At 42.5% G+C, this 19,274-nt stretch overlaps 2 protein-coding genes across 2 annotated transcripts; one reads left to right on the top strand and one right to left on the bottom strand.

Moving 5' to 3' along the window:
• Positions 1-661: 661 nt before the first annotated feature.
• Positions 662-7,411, top strand: LOC310800683 (uncharacterized protein; the record flags this gene model as incomplete). Its single annotated transcript, XM_083663299.1, has 4 exons — positions 662-749; positions 5,159-5,599; positions 6,596-6,772; positions 7,404-7,411. The coding sequence occupies 4 exons, from the start codon at positions 662-664 to the stop codon at positions 7,409-7,411; spliced, it is 714 nt and encodes a 237-aa protein (XP_083519425.1).
• A 5,598-nt stretch (positions 7,412-13,009) lies between these two features.
• Positions 13,010-19,171, bottom strand: LOC310773776 (2-iminobutanoate/2-iminopropanoate deaminase-like). Its single transcript, XM_083633726.1, has 7 exons — positions 19,140-19,171; positions 18,121-18,202; positions 16,477-16,582; positions 15,951-16,005; positions 15,776-15,844; positions 13,909-13,964; positions 13,010-13,728 (listed from the first exon to the last, which is right to left on the bottom strand). The coding sequence occupies exons 2-7, from the start codon at positions 18,183-18,185 to the stop codon at positions 13,669-13,671; spliced, it is 411 nt and encodes a 136-aa protein (XP_083489852.1). The 5' UTR covers positions 18,186-18,202; positions 19,140-19,171; the 3' UTR covers positions 13,010-13,668.
• Between the last annotated feature and the right edge of the window lie 103 nt (positions 19,172-19,274).

Below are 19,274 nucleotides of genomic sequence, written 5' to 3'. Positions count from 1 at the left end.
GCAAAGTTCAAAGTTCTTTATCTAAGTTGTTAAGTAAAGTCCAACACTTGAAAGGGAAATGTACATTTATTTTGTCAAATTATCAAATCTGAGAGCACATCAGCAAATGAGTCGACACACCAATATCTGACACTTTTCACCTTTGACAAACTTTCTTGCTGTGTTAAAGCAACAACCAAATGGATCTCTGGGACTAGCAGCTTATACAAACTTATTCTGTATTTATTTGATAATTTTTTACCTCTCATTTTATGAAAATATAATCATGGAATAGCATGATGAACTTGTGCACTACCCCACATATGACCACAAGGTGGTGGATCGTTTCCAGTGGGGGAGGAGTGAGGACACACATGGACACATTTTCCTCCTCCTCCCCTGAGTGGGAGGAGGCGGTCAGGGGACATTCAGCAGTAGCCTAGTGCCTGCTCTGCTTAGCTAGCTGCTCACAGACAGCAGAGCTTTGTCTGGGGCAAGAGGGCAGCAGGCCATGCACAGACACATAGGCAGACAAGGGGAGATAATGGTGTCCACGACCAGCTACTCTTAGGAACCACCAGCCATTCTCTGTCTTTTCTAACAGAGAGCAGTGGGAAATTCATTTACACCTAGTTTCAAAGTTTTCCAACTATTTGCACCTTCTGAAGCCAACTGTTTTAAAATGGGGTGCTCCTCATCCAGTGCACAGACTGTTGACCAGGAGAAAAGACCAGGTACAAAGCCAGAGGAGAGCAATGGAGAAACACTGGGTAAGTATTGAAAATGAAAATGATCTCTCTCTCTCTCTCTCTCTCTCTCTCTCTCTCTCTGTTTATTGTTGTTAACTTTATACTGGTGATGAGCATGGAGTATGATCTAAATTCTATACATTTCCACTGGGTATAATTGCTTTAAGGTGGCTATTTTCCTTCAGCATAAGTCTTGCAGAGGGAGGTGTGACTGCTGCCCGGTCCTTCTGGTACACTGTGTGCTTTCTCACTGTGCTCTGCTGAACTGACTAACTAACTCCTGCAGAGTATTACAAGGTTTTTATCATGATTATTTCTCACTGATCTCAATAACTGAGTCTCATTGATTAGTCAGTTATTAGCCTAATATCCACTGCCAGTGTTCATTGACAAAAACTGCACTGCATCAGTTATTGATGAAATGAGACGTGAGAAGTGGTCTGACTTGTATGATCATGTTTAATTACCTCTCCCAATTCCATAAAGCTAATTGGGCATTATAGTTGAACAAAGTTGGTGTAGGTTATTAGCTAGGCCGGCATGCAGCTCATAGCACTGTGTGAAGTGTTCAGCTGTTCTTCTCTACAGCCTACAGGCAAGAGTTCTGAGCCAACCTGTTTGCTGCCATTCAAGACGGCACAGCTTTGCTTTACCATTTTCTTCAACACATGCTGTTCACTGAAATCTGAGCCAGGACTTTAAAGATTTTTTTTTTTACCACAGTCACCCTTAGGGTTTCTTTGGTCAACTGGCCCAGTTTGAACTGGGATATTTAACCCAAAGATTATAAGATGAGCAATACAGTATATTTCCAATTGCAAGCAAGTTTTGTTTTCAAAAGTTTGTGCAAAAAGTCTGTGTGAGTTAAATGGCCTCTGCCAAGTACACACGTGCCCCATCCACAGCACACATGTGTTTTCAGACATGTACAGCTCTCACAAACAATGGACGGAGGGCTGCAAAGGTGGATGAGGAGAGGCAGGAACATGATTGATGCCCTCCTGGAAAGAATCCAAAGCCTGTAGCAGCATTCCACTGCATGGGATTGGGACAGCAAAGCCTGGCTCTGTCCTTTGTGAAGCACTTTTCCATGTAAATGTGGAGTCGTGTTCTGTTTGAAGAAGGGCAGCTGGCTAATTGCCTTGGTTTGTGTGGCTTTGCACTCTATGGTCTAAGTCTGTATAGGTGCCCACTGAGATGCCTGACACTCTATGGTCTAAGTCTGTATAGGTGCCCACTGAGATGCCTGACACTCTATGGTCTAAGTCTGTATAGGTGCCCACTGAGATGCCTGACACTCTATGGTCTAAGTCTGTATAGGTGCCCAGTGCCCACTGAGATGCCTGACACTCTATGGTCTAAGTCTGTATAGGTGCCCACAGAGATGCCTGACACAGATTGTCCATTTATGAGTGTGTCTGACATGCCGCCACATGGCTGCTTCATGCCAGGCACAGCTGGCAGGGAATATGCTTCATGTGCAGCGTGTGCTGCCCAGTGTGCTCACTGCCTTTTACTCTGTGCCTGTCCACAGTAGGCGATTTTGAATAGACATAGATTTTGAATTGTTTTGTATTCTTCTTTGCATGATGTTTATGCTTAAGTGAAGGTCACACTTTGATTTGAATAGGCAAACGATTGAGCCTGGAATCTTTAGAGTGAGTGAAGGAGAAATCCTGACCTATAAAGTGTTGTTTAGTAATCCTCTTATCCCCCTGCAATCAGTCAGGGGTGGTCATCAAAAACATACTATAGCAGTGATACTCAACTTGCGGCCCGGGACCCGATGCGGCCCGCGATAGGTTGCCAAGTGGCTCCCCGACCATTTTCTAATTCACAATGAAAACTAATGTTAAATAAAGTTTGACTCAGCTCCAGCTAAATTGCCAAATATTGCCTGCCGCCTACTGACCAACCAGGCACTTGTAGTAGGCTACTTAACTAACTTTACTTAAACTAACTATCCTGTGTGTGCACAAAATTGTCAGACTAAACCAAAAACCTACAATCCGCATCAGAAAGAAATATATTATTAATGTCATTTTACAAAAGCGGCCCCTGGGAAAAGCAAGTCGAGTAGCCTTATACTATAGGATCATACTGTACTTCCTCTTTCAGCATGTGTAGTGCTTCCAACTGTACATTATGTCATTTTCTGTTCTTTGTGTCAGGACATTGCGTCTCCTCTCTCCAGCTCAGACAACCACAGTCACCTGGAGGAGCTCTGTCTTTATCCAGGCTCTTACAACACTCTTACACACAAGAAGAGTGCTTATTGTACTCTTTGCCCAGGCGGGATTCTGTAATGGGGCGAATGGGTGGAGGTTTACATGATGATACATGCCACCAGCTGTATGCCATCGCCATCCAAGCCCCCAGTGGTCCCATCCCCCCCGGGGGCCCTGCCCGCCCTCGCCAGCCATGCCACTGTTGTGACTGTCATGTCTGTCATCTTTGGCTGCTAAATCATGTTGACACACGAGTCATCCATGCTAGAGAGGCTGTCTCTGTCCCAACGCACGCACACGCAGGCGCACGCACAGGCGCACGCACACGCACACGCACACGCACACGCACACACACACACACACACACACACACACACACACACACACACACACACACACACACACACACACACATATACACACACACACACACACACACACACACACACACACACACACACACACAAACAAACACACTTTTCGCCACCAGCTCCAGCCAACCATGCAGACAGACAAACAACAGCTTTTTCATTTCTCTGTGATGGGGAGAGAGACTGTTGCTTGAAGACCTGGAACTGGAGTTGGAAATGTCAGAAATCTTTACAAGAAGTGTGTGTTTAAAAATAGTAAATCATTATAAGGTATCCCATGCTGTGGAATGTTGAACACAGGCAAAAGGGGGAAAAAAAACATTTGTGATCTCAGCTTTTGCAGGAGAGCAGCGTAACTTGATCCAGATGGGCCCTGTTAACTGTCACCCCTCACTCCACCCTTCTGCACCTCCTCCCATAAGTTACACCAAAGCAGTATTTCCTGTTCTTTCTCACAACCTATAAAATTACATAACTGTAAGACTGAAATGCTGCGGAATAACTTCATTTAAGAACACACTCTCCGGAGCTTGACTCAAATCTGGGTTGTTAAGAAATATTCGGCTGCACCTAATTACTTTTCTTTGTTGGTTGTTCTTCCATTGGCTGATTTTCATGCAGCGTGCCAGGCCGTCACATTCCCTTCCACCCATCACTCCCTGTGCTTTTTACCGCTTCTGACAGACAAATAAAATCAGGAAGCTGCGGCGTCAGAACCATCCAACCATTCAGCGAGCTGAATCCTCCTGGTTTGTCTCATTTGTGAACAATGTGCACCCAGTGTTTGTGTGAGGAGGTTAGCTGTGAAATACTATTGAGATAACAAAGAACATTGTCATATAAGGGACATCCAAGCTTCTGTGAGGCTGTTATGAGTCCTATAATGGATATCCCGACCCGAAGGTGTGTATTGCAGTACCTGACATTTTGAGTTGAAGTATCCAAGTACACTATTGTCCCTCGGATGTTATGGTTTCATAACCAAAGGCATATGACTCATTCACACCTACAATTATAGTGTGTGTAGGAATAGGGGTCTAAGAATAGGAACAACGCTGGAGTTTCTATCCAAACATGAGGAGCAGCGAAGTCATCCCCACATGTATTTTATTTCCTCTGTGTGAACCTTGCTTGTCCTCAGGGCCTGAGACAAAATACAGCTTTCAATAATATTTTCAACTGCGGAAATGAAAGGATGTTTTCTCTAGCATGCATTCTCCTACGCGCCTTATTGGCTATCATGTCTCCTGTTTTCCATGTTGAGTTAACTTTATTTTTGCTGAACCAGTTTATGTATATTTAGTGCATCGGTAGTGTTAATTCCTCATCAATATATTTTCCACATGAGGGAAGAATGTATTATTCATGAAGACACTTATGTAATACTTCACTCTCTCTTCTCTCTCTTTATATTATTTATACGAATGGGTCATAGTTTAGGTGCGTTGTGTGTATGTTGATTAAAGTGTTGTCATGACAAATTTCGTAACATATTAACAAAACCACTTGATTCATAGATTACCTCAAAGAACGTTATTTCAGACCCCCCACCAAGTTTGAGGAGCCTTCCTGAATGTGTCTACCTGTTGCTCAGTTGTCTTGTAGTCAGTGTTACAGATTAACAGAACATCATTAGCTGAAGAGACTAATGGTAGATTTTCTACTGCCAATTAATCTTAGTTTAAAGAAATATTTTATTCTTTTTGACCATCATTTTCAGTGGTAAGCCAGATGGAGAAAAGACTAATCTAATAATACCATAGGCTTGCTTAACCAACAACTAGGCTATCTTTAATTAACATTTTCTTCTTACTCGTCTCTCTAATAACAGTGGTCAGAAATGGCTTCATCGCTGAAGATGCAGAAACCATCGAAGACCAGATGCAGCTGCCTGTGCAGACCGCCTTACCAGACGACCTCCAGCCGGGAGCTGATGACGAAGCGGAGGCTGTGCTGGTGGCCCTAGAGGCCATGGAGGATCTGGGCTCCGGGGAGGACCTCCTGGCTGCTCGTGAACCACAACCAGAGCCAGAGCCGGAACCGGAACCTGTTGCCCCAAAAGAGCCAGCTCTAGAGGCTCCTGCTGCCCCAGAAGAAGCCACTGCGACCGCTGTAGCAGTGGTGGAAGCGGTGCCCCCAATGGAGGAAGTTGCTCCCATAGAAACTGTAGTGACTGAGGCCCCTCCTGAGGTTGAAGTCATTGTTGAGGCTGCTGTTGAACCTGTTGTAGCTGTGCAGGCAGAGGCCCCTGTTGTTGTGGGAGAGGCAGCTGGTGTGCTAGTTGACACCCCAGCTGATGGCGCTACCCCTGTTGTTGAACCTGTTACAGCAGCGGAGGCAGAACCCCCAACGGTTGTGGAAGAGGCAGCAGCTGTGGCAGCTGAGCCTCCTGCTGAAGTTGCTGCCGTCCCAGTTGAAAATGCTGCATCAGCTGAAGCAGCAGTAACGGCTGAAGCACCAGTAACGGCTGAAGAACCAGTAACATCTGAAGAACCAGTAACAGTTGAAGCAGCAGTAACAGTTGAAGCCCCAGTAACAGCTGAAGTACCAGTAACAGTTGAAGAGCCAGTACCAGCTGAAGCACCAGTAACAGTTGAAGCACAAGTACCCGCTGAAGCACCAGTAGAAGTACCAGCTGAAGCACCAGTAACAGCTGAAGCACCAGTAACAGTTGAAGCACCAGTACCAGTTGAAGCACCAGTACCAGCTGAAGCACCAGTAGAAGCACCAGTACCAGCTGAATCACCAGTACCAGCTGAAGCACCAGTAGAAGCATCAGTACCAGCTGAATCACCAGTACCAGCTGAAGCACCAGTACCAGCTGAAGCACCAGTGCCAGCTGAAGCAGCAGTACCAGCTGAAGCAGCAGTACCAGCTGAAGCAGCAGTAACGGCTGAAGCACCAGTACCAGTTGAAGCACCAGTACCAGTTGAAGCACCAGTACCAGCTGAAGCACCAGTACCAGTTGAAGCACCAGTACCAGTTGAAGCACCAGTACCAGCTGAAGCACCAGTAAAAGTTGAAGCACCAGTACCAGCTGAAGCAGCAGTACCAGCTGAAGCACCAGTACCAGTTGAAGCAGCAGTATCAGCTGAAGCAGCAGTACCAGCTGAAGCAGCAGTAACGGCTGAAGCACCAGTACCAGTTGAAGCACCAGTACCAGTTGAAACACCAGTACCTGCTGAAGTACCAGCACCAGTGGAGGCTGTTGTGTCTATAATAGATCCACAGATTGCTGCAGCGACCATTCCACTGATCCCACTTATAGCTGCAGTCACAGTACAGACCCCAGCCAAGCCTCAACTACCTGTCGAAGAGACCAAAGAATCCTCTGTGACCCCTGCTGAGACCGCCCCACCAGCAGAAGCACCCAGCACCACAGAGGCAGCTGCAGCCCCAGCACCACCCCCTGCTGCCAACCCAGCCCCCGAACCCACACCTGAAGGTACGCAACAGCATGACTAACGCCTCAATATTACTCCCACTCCTACCCCGTCGGGACTTACAAATTGTTTTGCCCATTTCTGATCATCTTTCTACTAGAATTATAGCAGTAAAAAATGATTCACAGAACAGATAGTATATTTAGCTATTTACAGCAATTAGTAATTTACATTATATTCTACTTGTGACAAAGATGCACTGAAATGTGGTATGGTCACATTTCTTCTAATGCTGATGATGGATATGATAGGGTCCAGATGAGCTGCGCCTACCATTGTCAACGTGAGTTTCCAGGGAGTTGATGACAGGTTTGCTAGTTCAGTAATTTGCCAGATTGAACTCATTGAACAGTTTCTTGAAAAACCTGTCGTGCTAATTTTGACTTTAAATATAGAGGCTCTACTTGTGCTTGATGGTGCATGAAAGAAAGAGAAAGAGCATGGCAGATCAATAGACAGATTGTGACAGATAGGTTTTTGGGTGGGGGTCTGCCACTAAGCATGTCGAAACAAGTAGAAAGAGGTGAACGATTGACGAGAATGGGCTCAGCAATGTACAAATAGATAAGATCTTGTTTACATTCTGGTGAGCAATTCACAAGTGAACACATAATCCGTCTTCTTGTCACTCAGATGGCTGAAGTAATAGCTGGAGTCCCTTAGAAAGACAACATTTCACAAGGTTGCCCCTGTCATGGCTCCTGTGACCAGAAATAGAACAAAAGTCCTGCCGCTCCTGCCGTAAAGAGGTGGGGTTGCATAGGACAGGTTGATCAACAGAGGATTTATGGACCCTGAAATGTTTAGGAAAATCCTGCAGATTTCAGGGGCCTTGGGTCTCTAACAGGATGCATTAGAGTTCATCCTAAGTTCGTCCTGACTTCTACCCTATGGAGGATGGACCAGTAAGTTTTGGGTATTCTGTAAAGAACATCAATCTGGAGGTCTGAGAAGGGTTCACTCTAGCCTCACCAGAAAACAGAATGGTTTACCCCCCACAGTGGGTAACCCTAGGACCCTGTTAAGAACATTATCAAGACAGAAGAGGTTACCCTGTACCACCTTCCCACGGGTGCTGGCCACTGAATTGCCCTCTTCAACATTTGTGGCAACTTAAAGGCCGGCTTTACCGTGGGGAATATGAATATATATTAATTCTTAAAAAATCTTAAATTTCGAATCCGTTGAAATTTTTGAAATTGCTTGTTCACAGCCAGAGAAAAAAAAAAAAAAAAAAAAATTGGGCCAGGTGACGCGTTTCGCGTCGAAACGCGTCACCTGGCCCTTTTTTTTTTTTTTTTTTCTCTGGCTGTGAACAAGCAATTTCAAAAATTTCAACGGATTCGAAATTTAAGATTTTTTAAGAATTAATATATATTCATATTCCCCACGGTAAAGCCGGCCTTTAAGCAAATGTCTAAACAGCAAGATGGATGTAGACAGCTGGTCTTGTGGTGTTGTGGGTGGGTTTGGCAGTGACGTTTATATTTATTTACCAGCCGTAATTGTGACTTCTCAAGAACAATTCAACCAATGGGAGGAACCTGAGACTGACAAGGGCCTAAGTTTTCTCTTTCTTTTTTTTCTGATTTCCACCCATTTTTCATTCCAATTGTACTTGGCCAATTTTCCCCTTGCTGCCCCAGTCGCTGCTCCACCCTCTTGCCGGTCTGGGGAGAGCCGTAGACTAGCACCATGCTTCCTCCGACACATGCGCAGTTGCCAGCCGCTTCTTTTCACCGGACAGCGGGGAGCTTCATCGGCAGGTCGTAGCACGTTGGAGGATCATGCTATTCCCACCATTTCCCTTCCACCCCGAACAGGCGCCAGATGAGGCGCTAGCGCAGCGCCCAGGACACATACCCATAATCCGGCTTCCCACCCGCAGACACAGCCAATCGTGCCTGTATGGACGCTCGACCAAGCCGGAGGTAACACGGGGGCGCGAACCTGCGACCCTCGTGTTGGTAGGCAGGGAATCTACCGCTACACTACCCGGATGCCCTTTCTCTGGTTTGTTATGGCGTCTAATTTCATATTAGCTACTGCAACGCACCCCCTCAATGGCATTGCCATTGGTTGCTAAGGGAGTATCCAACACATGTGGCTAGCAACGACAAACTCTCAGTGAACCATTCAGTTATTCTTGTAATGAACAATCCTTCATATAGTTTCCTCTCGTAAACTACTGCTCTGATTGGTTCAGATTCCTCTCGTAAACTACTGCTCTGATTGGTTCAGATTCCTCTCGTAAACTACTGCTCTGATTGGTTCAGATTCCTCTCGTAAACTACTGCTCTGATTGGTTCGTGATTGGTTCGAGTCGACAGGATGAACAGGGTGGACATTGTTGGGCCATGAGGCTGAACAGATGATGCAGTGTGAGGGACAGTGGAGCACACACACTCAAACTGAGTGGCGAAGGCTCTTCCTGAGTGTGTCAGTTATAGCTAGAGCATGTTGTCAGCACAACGGTCCCAGTCATGCAGCTCTCACTTATTGTGCTCTGTTGTGAATGGCGTAGATAATAATTGTGCCCTGTTGTTTCGAATTACATTACATAACACAATGTAACTTCTCTACACGTCTGACTGGCCTCCACTCACTATGCAAATGTATGTTGTAAACTAGTTATGTAGATGCGTGTCTCCCTATTCTGCCTGGTGGGATGCCTGCCAGATCCCCATAAATATCTTTACACTCACAGTAGCATCGATTGTATTTCATTTGTAATATGTTGTAACAATGCAATCTATGTATGTATGTATGTATGTATGTATGTATGTACTATGTATGTACTATGTATGTATGTATGTATGTATGTATGTATGTATGTATGTATGTATGTATGTATTTTTCCCATAATAATGAAACCAGGGTTAATGTGAAAATAGTAGTATTTTACATGTATGACTATGTCCACAATATGTGGAATTCTATAACTACAAAATGGATTCGATCTCTTGTTCAGGGCTAAATTTGATGAGGTACCCAAAGTGTACACTGTGTGTTTGACTGTTGACTTTACCGAGAGAAAACCTGCCTGAACCAAGGAACTCCCACTCTGCTGATGACACTCTCTTGGATTATGGTAACAGTTCAATGATGCAGTATATCAAACCCTTACAAGGCAGTGAATTCTGCTCTAATCACAAATTGGGCAGTGTTGGTTTGAGAATGACACTTGTGAAACTTTATTCTTGAGAACAACTTTGATGTGCTTCTTACTTATACTTGATCAGCCAGGTAATTGGACATCCAGCAGTCCATTGGCTGCTGTAAGGCCAGAGGCCATTGATGTCCAATCTGCACCCCATTCCTGACATTCAAAGAACATGTTGTACTTTTAGGGCAGAGACGCCCCTCCAGGCAGCATGTGCATAATACTGGTCTGGTTGCATAACTCTCTCGCTCCTTATGGAGGCTATATGCTGTTTGCAGGGCAGACTGTATAGAGTGTGTGTGTGTGTGTGTGTGTGTGAGAGAGAGAGAGAGAGAGATAGTGTGAGATAGTGTGTGAGAGAGTGAGACAGAGAGAGACAGAGAGCGAGAGTGTGTGTGTGTGTGTGTGTGTGTGTGTGTGTGTGTGTGTGTGTGTGTGTGTGTGTGTGTGTGTGTGTGTGTGTGTGTGTGCACGCTGGGGAGGGGGGGGGGGTCTATTCGCTAGTAAACCGGTTCAGCAGAACAGATGTCCTGGTAGTTAAAAAGGAATGTTGACACTTGACTTCCCCTCTGTGGGGCGTTGTGGCCATTGTTGATACAGTAGTTTGTTACGGTAAAGTCACCATTAACATACTGTATCACATGAGATCAGAGCCTCCTCAGCATGGATGACTAGAATGTAACAGGTTGTTTGGAATGGGAATGCCATGCATTGATTCCCTCTGTGTGTGTGTGTGTGTGTGTGTGTGTGTGTGTGTGTGTGTGTGTGTGTGTGTGTGTGTGTGTGTGTGTGTGTGTGTGTGTGTGTGTGTGTGTGTGTGTGTGTGTGTGTGTGTGTGTGTGTGTGTGTGTGTGTGTGTGTGTGTGTGTGTGTGTGTGTGTGTGTGTGTGACAGGGGTGTCAGTAGCAGAGCCCTCTCAGGAAATGGAGAGTGAGAAAGCCAAAAAGGAGGACTGAACTGGTAAGAACAGAACCAGATACCTGCTGGACACTCTTTTTTTTTTACTGTTGCAGTCACAATTTTGTGATGGAAATTGAAAAAGGCTTTAAGGTCAGTTATTTGATGTTTGCTAACTCTGACAAAGCTCATCTAATACTGATTAACAACAAGGTGCCAAAAAGAGTTCATGATTTGATTAGTGTAATGTTATCACACCTGTGGATTGTCTTATTCTGTTCTTCCTCTTTTGTATTTCCTTTTTGTTCTTTTCTTTCAGAGAATGGATTTGCTGGGAATTTGGGACCTTTTCCAGAGATCTACCAAAATAATGACAAACTCCAAAGATACAAGTAAAGGCTACTGGAGAACAAGACAAAGCAACGAAACAAACATACATTTACACTCATATGTCTCACACAACATGGTGCCTTAATATCTTGTTATTCAGGAAAGATCATGATTTTGTTCCTACATTTGTAAATACATTTGCTCCTATTTCCTGATATATATTTTTTACGGAGAAATTAAGTGCCTGGAGACGCATACATGTACAGTATGTACCGTATGTGCTATGAACACACTCAAGATACGTTAGGTTAGGATGCAATACTGTGAATTGAAGAGATTGTATTGTCAATTCTCTCATCAATGCGATTTGTGTAAATAAGGCTGCATGTAACAAATCCACAACTACTTAAGTTATGAGGAATTCAAGACAAACATACTGTATAAAAACTGTGAATAAAATTATGCAAAGAGCTCGGTAATAGTAACATCCAACTGGAAGGGTAAAGAAGATGTTGGCTAAATTCACACTGACAGCTTGTTTTCTGACATAGATGGACATTTTCAGATTTGTTGCAGTGTAAATAATGTCATAATACCACATTTTTGTTTGTTTTGTGTTTACACATGACATTTTAATTACAGTCTTGCTAATGAGGTTTATTTAATCAATAGGAATGACAGTACTAAGGGTTGAGTAGAGATGGATTGTACAGTGCAATTTTGATAAAAGCCATTGTAAGTTGCATGCATGTTTTTTTTATCTTCTTTTCTCCCCTCATAACCTTGTTGCGCTACATGTATGAACCATGAAAATAGATGTCTTTTGAAGATTTGTGTAAGGAAGAGATACGGTGCCGTGTAGTAGGTTAATAATAACACATGTTGAACCTTTGACAGGTTGATGATGCAAATTTATTTATTGACATGTCATCTTGTTTTTGAAGCCATTTTGCTGCAGCTGGCAGAATTTAACTTTTTCCTGTTCATATGGGAGTCCACCAGTGAACTCAAAGGCATCACAGAGCCTGGCAATGCTGGTGTCATATATGCACAATGGAAATGGTTTAAGTGCATTACATACAACATGCACAGCAGAATAGCAGAGAAAAAGTGAATTTACCATTCTACATTCTATGTTACAAAAGTGTAAAGTTCCTTTAAGATTTTAGCTTAATTGAGATGTGATGAAAGTTGTTGGGTGAAATGTCTGTTTTGATGTCTGATATCTTTTTTTTTTTATCTATGAAAGTCCTGGACTCCTTGCAAGTGATTACTATTCTGTAATATACCGTATTCATTCTCTGAGCTCTGTCTATGATGCCGCTAACTTTTTAGTGTACAGAATAAAGTTTTACCTATTAACAACACATTCACTGATTTTGTGTTGTAAATTAATGTGGGGACCACACAGGGTTCTGCAACCACAGTGTTGCAAAACTTGTGGTTAAAAGAAAACACCAACAATAACAACACACATTTTTGGGAGATTGGCCCATGGCCAGCCTACAGCACAGCATCATGTGTGCCCGATGTGCTAGCTAGATCTTTGGCTGTGGTGCGTCATGCTAACATTAGCATGACCGAATGATTGGTTCCCCCCCCCTACGCTAATAGTAAATGTAAAAAACATATATATATATATAACTGTGGTTAGGGCAGGACCAGGATAAGTATGATGATGATGGGAAACACATTTGAGAAGTGGGATCTGGGATTTAAACCCATAAGGTGTATGAGTGGTTTTCTGTCTGATAAAACAATCTAGCCCACTGAGCAGCTCCATACCAAGGCAAATTCACAGTTTTGCTTGTGCTCTGAGTACAAATAAAAACAGCATTATTGTGTATTAAAAACATTTATCATTGATTTACTATTTACCATCTATGATCTCACACAATGAGAAGACAGACTGCCACAGATATGAATGGTGATAACCATGTGATAACACAGGCTGGCAACTGTGTAACTCAATACAACAAACAAAAGTAGGTAATTTTCAGCCATAGTATTATATTGAACTATGGTTCAGTTCAGAGATGAGTTCAAAAACCACCTGATCAATGTTAATGAGAGAGGAGAAAGTGATCTAGTCTGTTGTTAGAAAACTACAGCGTACAAAGGTAATCATCCTCATCACATGAAGTTGACCCTCCAGGGTTAAATCACTTAAAGCGTTACAAAAGAGAATACATCTATGACAAAATCAATCAGTTCTATACTGTAAATTGTTTATTCAGTTTACTCTAAATCAATGATTCCCAACTAGGGGTACGTGTACTTGAGCAGCTTGCAGGGGGTACTTGGAAAGATTGATAAAAACAATATTCAAAGTAATTTCATAGGCCCATCTTGGTCAAACTAATGACTTTTTCCATTGAAAACTGTCGGAATTATCATCGACAGGAGATCATCGACACGCATGAGTACTATTGGCCTGGCAAAACTGCTCAAGGGTATTCCAGTGAATCTCAAAGGTTTATATCCTGTATCTTTTTATGGATGTTTTCATCAGGAGGCATCGGTGAGATGGCCCAACACGGCAACTGCTTCAATCTCTACCAGTCCCCCCTGGAAGGGGAGGGGGAGAGAGAGAGAGAGAGAGAGAGAGAGAGAGAGAGAGAGAGAGAGAGAGAGAGAGAGAGCAACACAGTTAAGACATGATGGTTACCGTACTTTAATTTGCTTGTAGCTGGTCCAATTCACCAGAGAATCAACAGTGAAAGGCCAAAAGTCTTCCCAGGTACTCACCCTGGGAAGAGCAGCAACTTGGTAGGCAGCTCTGGCTGGGAAGTTGGAGGTGAAGACTAGAAAGGGCAGCACATTAAACAACATAAGGTCAGATAAGATGAGCCAAGTGGTCTGTCTGTCTGTCTGTCTACAAACACTCTCTGAGAAAAAACTACATTTTGACATCGCTAGAAAGTGGCTGAGCTGGGATGTGTATAAAATTGAGCAAATAACATACTCACTGAGACTTCAAAACCATACATTTACTAAAAGGTGGAGTCCTGTGATGACGCTATTAAGGTAATAAGATAATCTCCTGCCTCACCTCGGCCAGGGTTTTGTCTGTTTTGTTTTGTTTTGTATTTTTATTTTCATTTTTGTATTTGCCTGTCTTGGTCTTTTATTATTGTTTTTTCTTCTTCTTTTTTTTTCTCATTTTATGAGATGGACATCATTGTGTAATCCATGTTACGTACTGGTGAGATGAACGTAACACATCATCCTCAAATTGTTATGAAGCTAAAGTGGATGATCAATGTGCCCATCACGGTTTAACTTATTTGTTGTCCATGTTACTGTGTCTGAATTGCTGTAATAAAAAAAAAAGTTAAAAAAAAAAGAAAGTGGCTGAGCTTATGATTTGTGATTAAGAAAGGTGTGTTACAGTTAGTCCGATATATGGGGACGATCATGGCCTTTTAGTAAAAATTGGGCAGTCAGTGTCATCCACCTCATTTTCATATAAATAAACGTCTGTTTTGTTACTCACTCTCCTCGCTTTATATTGACTGATAAACACAACAGTGATTCAACCTATACCGAGTACATGAAAGCTTTTACATTTACCGTTCTAAATAGTGCCTAGCAGGTCTTTATCAGGAAAAATCATCTGGTGCACAGGAAGTGATGCGGTTTGTTTGGAATATATGAAGAAGAATTGGGTAATTAGCACTGATTAGCACTGATAGCCACCACGACTGAACAAAGAAAAGAGCGCCACCTACAGAGACTCACACTTTATCAAAGGAGAAAGATGCCACAGTACTGGACACACAAAACTGAATTACAAAGTCAAATCAAAACAATAGTAGAAAAAAACATACATTTCTACCTTGTGCGCAGACTGCGCACAAAATGTGATGATGAGGATTTAGCCTTCCAGAGTTATAGGATTTCCATGGCCGCGGCTAGCCCTACGGCCTTTTCTCTACATAGAACCCATTAGACATCAGATGTGGCTTATTAAGGCATAGTGACTCAGCAAAGTCAATGGTTCTCTTTTGGAACAAAGTTGTTCATAATTCTAACTGTACATGGCTTTGCACACTTAAAATATGAAGCATCCTAAATATGGCACATTGAAGTATGAGAATTATCTGAACGTAGGATGTATCCTACAAACTGTGCATACTGATTTATACATATATCAAATGTAAGGGTACATACTGTATGGGTAATGGCAAACTAAGTAGGTAGTCATAGATGAGTACACGCACGCACGCACGCGCGCGCACACACACACACACACACACACACACACACACACACACACACACACAGTCAAAGAGTCTCTCTGTGATTGTGCTCTGGTCAACTTTTGGTAAGAATGTGGCTTTTTTGATGGGACAGCTTCTATGTGCATAGGAGTGAAAGAAGTGACATGTCACCTGTGCAACAACCTGGACTATACTGACATCCAATGGACAACATTTGTATTGCAAAATGGAAGTGATGAACCACTGACCAATCAAGTTTCCCTTGCCAGACTATCTCCAGACTTAATTTCGCGCTGTACCAGCGCAGTGATGAGAAACCCATCACAATGAACACTTTCTGTTGATTGAAATGTGTTGAGATATCATTATATAAATAAAGAGACTGTACTTACATTGCTTGTAAACATCATTGACATTGGTGAAGTCATTCATGTTGGCCAACAGCACGGTGGTTTTGACAACTGCAGGAAACAAGGACAAACTGCAGGATCAGGCCTGAAAGATGACAGTCAGCCATTATGTGAATTTGCAATGCAAATGCATTCATTTTCACATAGTGTCTCTCACCATTCTCATAACTGCACCCAGCAGCTTTAAGGATTTCACCCATATTCACAAGAGCCTGTTGGAGATTTTAGAAGGGTTTGGGAGCATAACAGGACATGGTTGATCTGTTCTTATTATGTTTTAATTTGCAATGTGTTGACAGAAACAGATGATGCTCTATCAAGCAGGGCTGAGGTAATTTCCCTTTCAATTAATAATAAATTAAAAATACAAGTAGAAACTGCATTTAATTTGCCTAGGATGAAACATTCAATCTGAGTTCTTAATGAGTTGGATAATAGAAAAACTAATTTAAGATAATAGAAGATAATAGATGAGGATAATAGAGTGAACTGACGGTGAACTGGAACAGCCCTTCCTTCAAGGAACTACATTCAACTTGTCATTGCAGGAAATGACTCGATCAGAAACAAGCAGTTTAGCAGTTTCCTGTATTTTAGTAAGTCAAATTCCCCTGGTTTAGTTTTTAATAATTCAGTTTCTAATTTTTTTTTGAGTCCCAGTAGTGGGGTGTTTGAGGGCTCACCTGTCTGGTCTGGGCCTGAACCCCCCCGTCCACCAGCTGTCCGCTGGCAGGGTCCATCCCTAGCTGTCCTGAGACGTACATGGTGTGATCGACCACCACCGCCTGGCTGAGAAAGACATGCAGACACCATGGGCGGAGTTAACCAGGCCCCCCAGTAGTAAAAATAAATAAATAAAAATAACAAATAACAAAATTGCTCACCATTGTAAATCTCCATCTCACGGTCTGGCTGAATATGATCATACAATTTATATCCACTTTGACAAGCATCATAGGTATCTCTTTGCTAAAGCTGTGACAGGAGGGCCTCTGACAGGGCCTTGCTGCAGCCGCCCCCTCCCTCTGGAATGCCCTCCCAAGTCACATCTGTCAGGCCAAAACTCATTGTCTTTTTCATACTCATTATATCATCTTTCCAAAAAGCCTTCAAAACCCACCTTTTCACTGTTGCTTTTGACCTATAATCATTTTCTCTCTCTCTCATCTATTTTAATATTTTCTCTCTTTACTAAAGTTGTTTTATCCTGTATTTGTAAAGTGTCTTTGAGCACGGTTAAAAGCAACAGTGAACAGTGAAGCACTATATAATATACATTACATTACTAAACATACAATAATGAGTATTAATGTTCTGTAATTCTAGCCTGGGTAAACCCAGCCTCCACGTGACTTCTATCTACGGTATGTGCTATCAGTCACAGATAGAGGTCACGTGGAGGCTGGGTTTACCCAGGCTACTGTAATTCTACTCATATTCTAATATTTCTTATTATTTCCATTCTTATACTTATTAAACAATAATTAGAGAGACCATGATGATGCCAGCCTTAAAATTAGATATTCCTCTAAATCTGGGTTCAAACGGGCACAATTTCAAATGTAAAACAGCAATTTTTTTCCCTCCTGCAGAAGTGCCCCCCCCCCCAGCTAAAAGTCAAACTCCGCCTATGACAGACACAGGATCAGCTATTGTGGATTAAAAATTTATTTTCTTCTTCAATGTAGGTTGCTACAGGAGGCTGAGTGCATATAAATCTCTGTGTGTTTTAAGAAGTGAGTTAACAACACAAATACATAATCATGACATTACAAAATGGAAGATCTACTGACAACCAGTGGTCAAACAGCACAACAATGCTATGAAACACTATCCTCAACGCATTGAGGCTATGAAACATGACATGGTAAAAGTTAAGTTTGAGATAGCCTATCTAAATGCCAAAATATCCAGAACATTTCAAACTAAAAATTAAGCATATTTCCCCGTTGGATTTAAGTCGAATTCAAAGTGCAAAGCGGTTTTAAAGTAGCCTAGCCTACAATCCAAAATTCTGTACTTTGCTCCTTTCTGAGCTTTCTCTTTCTGTGAATAATTGCTCCACCTCCAACCACAACTATTGGACAAAACGGTGCACACCCCCCTTGAAAAAGTGTCATTAAACATGTAGGTTAAATTATTTAACATGTTCACATTGACAAAATCACAATATTAATCGTATAGTAACTTTTTGAATGAACTTTCCTACAGGATCTCAAACTGTGAATGTTATTTTTTATGTTATTTTTTACTGCATGTCAATAATAATACTCCACGTGAAGCAGCGAGGTTTCACTATTCACTTCATGATCCACATCTCCTCTCACCTGTAGGGGCCGATAGCTGCAGGAGCTTTCGTCGTATTGATTATCCTCCTGATGATTGCAGCCATTATTTCAAAGTGTGAATCTGAATGAGAATGAGACAAGACAGTGCAGCGCTAGCTGATGTTGCTACCATCGACAGAGATCAGATGGACAAACGCGTCAGAGAGCTGCTTTACCGTAAATGACCATGTAGACGTACAGACCATGCTTTTTATGTTGCGTTATTCTCTCAATGCAGGTAGCGTTATATAATAAAAATGTTAAATAGCTTCATAAACAGGACATAATAATACACTAAAAAATATACTTAATAAAATACGTTGGTAGTGTCCTGGAATTTTTCGTTGCGCCGATACACTATGCATACACTATGCATATCCCATGAGCACAGCATACCCGGAAGCATACAACACTACATGTGCATGCGGAAAATTCACATGTAACGCTACGTCGTTAGCTGGAAAATGTGAGTTCGCTTTAAATTTGGTGTATAGTTTTTGACCTACATCCGTAATTGCGGAATATATCGTAAGGAGAATATACGACATGTAACGTTAATTATTTCGTATTTATTATTTAGGAAGGTTTTGCATGTTTTTGAACACCAGCATTAGCTCTATATTAGCATCATGTGTGCCAAGGCATTGAAGCTGTTTGCCGGTTGGGATGTCAAAGTCAGGTCCAGTAAAAACTGATTCTTAAAGTTTGGGCGTCTTTAATGAAAAAGTTTGGGGCCTAAACTGATTTGATTAGCCTCGACAAGACTCAGCCTTCATTCTGAATGATGAAGGGTGAGTGTCGAGTCGAGGCTACCATTTGATACGATTTTATCCTAAGATTTTTGTCCCAGGGTCCCCCATAGCCCCGTTTGGTACTCCTGCTAGCTATGCTAATGCTAGCTACCCAGAAAGGGTCCCGTGTGCCTACATAGACTTGCATGCGACTTTCGCTCCCAAACTGTCTACATCAGCGATACCCACTATTTACAAGTGCCACAGAAACATTTCAAAGCCACCTACTTGAGAACAAGGGTTCATTGCTTCTCGACGTCGTGGTTAGAAAGCTCGACGCTGCTCATAAATGCCTCTTTTCATCCGAAGTCTGTGCATGGCCAGCTCGGCCAGGTGCATGGATGAAAATAAATTAGCTTCCTT

Source organism: Poromitra crassiceps (genome assembly GCF_964638095.1).
Source record: "Poromitra crassiceps genome assembly, chromosome: 1".
Taxonomy (NCBI): domain Eukaryota; kingdom Metazoa; phylum Chordata; class Actinopteri; order Beryciformes; family Melamphaidae; genus Poromitra; species Poromitra crassiceps.
The sequence above is the reverse complement of the archived record's forward strand: the minus strand, read 5'-3'. Positions and strand labels throughout refer to the sequence as shown.